Source organism: Ceratina calcarata, unplaced genomic scaffold (assembly GCF_001652005.2).
Source record: "Ceratina calcarata isolate Rehan_Ccalc_2016 unplaced genomic scaffold, ASM165200v1 scaffold119, whole genome shotgun sequence".
Lineage (NCBI taxonomy): Eukaryota > Metazoa > Arthropoda > Insecta > Hymenoptera > Apidae > Ceratina > Ceratina calcarata.
Window position 1 is genome coordinate 92,676 of NW_017132868.1, and position 3,880 is coordinate 96,555.

General features: G+C 31.2%; 1 protein-coding gene across 1 annotated transcript; it reads left to right on the top strand.

The window, feature by feature from the left end:
* Positions 1-172: 172 nt before the first annotated feature.
* Positions 173-2,740, top strand: alien (COP9 signalosome complex subunit 2 alien). Its single transcript, XM_018024449.2, has 9 exons — positions 173-365; positions 630-824; positions 891-1,016; positions 1,105-1,272; positions 1,347-1,521; positions 1,599-1,737; positions 1,832-2,048; positions 2,138-2,278; positions 2,355-2,740. Exons 1-9 carry the CDS (start codon positions 312-314, stop codon positions 2,472-2,474), a joined length of 1,335 nt encoding a protein of 444 aa, XP_017879938.1. The 5' UTR covers positions 173-311; the 3' UTR covers positions 2,475-2,740.
* Positions 2,741-3,880: the final 1,140 nt, after the last annotated feature.

Below are 3,880 nucleotides of genomic sequence, written 5' to 3' on the forward strand. Positions count from 1 at the left end.
CGTCTGCACGGTTTGCACCACAACTATACTGGTGTTACACCAGTATGTGTGTATACTGGCGATCAGTAATTTTGTCTACTCCACTGCTATCTCCAAACGACACGAAAGATACTCCCGCGGTGTTGGCATTTTATCTCGTCACTCGGCTCGGCTGCTACTAGTAACTTGCAGTGCGCACACTCCAAAAATCCCATCACTGCCCATCACTGCTCCAACAAAGTTGTGCCAAAGTTGTCAACAGAGTACCGAACGGTATATGAACGGTACTGTGCAATCATTTTTACGATAAAAGTATTTTAAGTAATTGCAAAATGTCAGATGGAGAAGATGATTTTATGTGTGAAGAAGAGGAAGACTATGGTCTTGTAAGTATTCCTATCATGAAATAAATGTTGCCAAAGAAGCATCTTAAACCAGTTTGGCTCTACATTTTAACTAAGTGAGATTTAAAAATAGTTCCTGATCTATTTCTTAATAGTTATACAAGAATTCATATTGATAAAGCATTTTCTAATAGTAATTATAACAATAGTAATAACAGTAGTAATGTAATAATGTGTATTGACAGTTTATGATAATTTACATTTAGCAATGTAGGTTAGGCTGATGTTTTGTTATAAACCTTTTAGGAATATTCTGAGGATTCAAACTCAGAGCCTGATGTTGACTTAGAAAATCAATATTACAATAGTAAAGCCTTGAAGGAAGATGATCCAAAGGCAGCACTACAAAGTTTTCAAAAGGTTTTAGATTTGGAAGGAGGAGAAAAGGGTGAATGGGGCTTTAAAGCTTTGAAACAAATGATAAAAATCAATTTTAAATTGGTACGTCTTTAAGTTAATGCTCATGTATAGCACATATAACATACATTACGTTGTTTCTACTTTTAGGGCAATTATAAAGAAATGATGACTAGATATAAACAATTATTAACATATATTAAAAGTGCAGTTACAAGAAATCATTCAGAAAAATCTATTAATTCCATATTAGATTATATCAGTACCTCAAAAAACGTGAGTAGTACTATGGCATAAATAATAAATAGTTCAGCTTAGTTTTCAATTATATTTATTATCTTTCTCATTCTTTTCCACTTCATAGATGGAATTATTACAAGATTTTTATGAAACTACCTTAGATGCATTGAAAGATGCTAAAAACGATAGACTATGGTTTAAAACTAACACAAAGTTGGGAAAATTATACTTTGATCGTTCTGATTTCAATAAATTAGCAAAAATACTAAAGCAACTTCATCAAAGTTGTCAGGTGAGCTTTGTTTAATTCATCAGTTATCAGTATATTAGCATATTAGAATATAAACATGAGTAATATCTGATTAGACTGATGATGGGGAAGATGACTTGAAGAAAGGAACGCAACTCTTGGAGATATATGCATTAGAAATACAAATGTATACTGCACAGAAAAATAATAAAAAATTAAAGACTTTATATGAACAAAGCTTACACATTAAAAGTGCTATACCACATCCATTAATAATGGGAGTCATTAGAGGTACAGTACAGTAGAGCTTATAATACTACTATGTAAACTGTCTGAGTATATTTTTAATGACTTTCTTCTTGATTTAGAATGTGGTGGGAAAATGCATTTGAGAGAAGGAGAATTTGAAAGAGCACACACTGATTTCTTTGAGGCTTTTAAAAATTATGATGAATCTGGTTCACCGAGGCGTACCACGTGCTTGAAATATTTAGTCTTAGCAAACATGTACGTAAACATTACTTAAGTAAACATTTAAAACAACGTGTGCGATGGAAATACCGAAATCTTTTGTTAATATTGAAACGATATATAAACATAGGCTGATGAAATCTGGTATCAATCCATTTGATTCTCAAGAGGCAAAGCCATATAAAAATGATCCAGAGATCTTAGCCATGACGAACTTAGTGGTCAGCTATCAAAATAACGATATTAATCAATTCGAATTAATTTTAAAGCAAAATAGGAATAATATAATGGATGATCCTTTCATAAGAGAACATATTGAAGATTTACTACGTAATATACGCACACAGGTATATACATTATATGGGTGTAACTTATCGTACACATATTCTATTATCCTTGGAAGTATGATTCAACGCCTACTTATGTCATTTTATAGGTTTTGATAAAACTAATTAAGCCCTACACTAGAATCTATATTCCTTTCATAAGCAAAGAATTAAACATTGATGTCTCAGAAGTTGAAAGTCTTTTAGTATCTTGTATTTTGGATAGCACTATTCGTGGTCGAATCGATCAGGTAACACAATAGAATTGGTCATCTGCGATTACTGTATGTTCTCGAATTGTACCTCAGATATATGTATATATTTCAGGTGAACCAGGTACTTGAGTTGGATAAGAAATCTGTATGCGCAGCACGTTATAATGCTCTTGATAAGTGGACGAGTCAATTGCACTCTTTACACTTAGCAATAGTAAACAAAATGTCGTAAAGAGCATATTGCGCGCGAATCCAAAATTATATTTTATATTGCACGATATGATACAGGGTCATTTCTTTAAGTCGTAATCCACTTATGGATGAGATTTGTGAATAAATCAATCATCCTATTCGTTTACGAATCTTCTTGCACAAACGGGTTACGACTTGAACGATTTTAACAGAACTACCCTGCGTATTATGATTGTCGGTCTCTAAAAATAAAACCTGTTGTGATATATAATAAAGTTAGAATTTTAATAAAAATTGCTCACTGTATATCCTCTCTTCTATTCATTTTATTTACAATTATTCAGTGATTTATAAAAAGTGAAGTTCATTGTCCATTGATAATGTGACTCAAAATGTACATTATTTAATTTTATAGTAAATCCAATATTAATTTTCACTACACGTTATTATTTTTTCAATAAGTATAATCTGAATAGAAGAAGTAATACGTTACAATGACATTTTGAAAGAAACTATTTTTTTTATTTGTTTATATATATTTATTATATAAATTCTTTTCTTCGCTTGACAAGAATTAATTTAAGCTGTTTTGTACTACCAAAACTGCAGGTATGTAAAGCACATGCATAATATATATTGTAAACATATTCAATCAAATATGTATGTACCAAATGATACATATTCACAAAGATAAATAACAGTATTTATATAATTATTATTACAGTGCTCTATACATAAAAGTATACAAATTGATCGATAGAAAAATTTATTTTAAACATATATATGAGCCGTTTATTATGATAGGGGTAACTCAATTTCTCCCATTAGCGCGTACAAATATTGTTTAAGTGTTAGAAGCTTGACGTTAAGATGTTATAGAGTTTTAGTCATAATTATAAAATTAACGACACGATATGCAATTAAACCTGCAAATCATTTAATTCAATTAAACAAACTATGCGTAATCATCTGTAATGAAGGAAATTTGCCATTTGACTAATTAGATAATAATTCATGGCAAATGAAATTTTCTGACTTTTGTAGTTTTTCCTTGTTCTTGAATCATTCCCATGACTTTTAGGCGTTTTGAAATTGCTTGTTGAGTCACTCCTAATGATCCTATCAATTCTTCTTGCGTTAGACACGAGTATTGATCAAGTAATACCTCCAATTCTGCATCTTCGAAAACCTTTTCTCTTCCACCGCCATGCCGGGTCTTCGACGTTGAAATTATCGTTCTTGAAACGTTGAAACCACTTACCCCTACAACCATATATTGGAAAACGGCGGAAGTAAAGTTGTACGCCTAATAGATACCTGAGAGCCTGAAGTATTATAAAACTGAAATTTCTTGGAAAGTGGATTTACACCGCTTACATAATAAACGGCTCGTATAGGTAATACAATTATTAGTACATTGATTCATAATTTAGGAAAGAAAATAAG

Bases quoted from the DNA above. Each gene is read 5' to 3' on its own strand.
- alien (XM_018024449.2), top strand. From the start codon at position 312: ATGTCAGATGGAGAAGATGATTTTATGTGTGAAGAAGAGGAAGACTAT. The intron at 366-629 runs GTAAGTATTCCT...TAAACCTTTTAG, and splicing joins AAGAGGAAGACTATGGTCTT to GAATATTCTGAGGATTCAAA. The intron at 2,049-2,137 runs GTATATACATTA...GTCATTTTATAG, and splicing joins TACGTAATATACGCACACAG to GTTTTGATAAAACTAATTAA.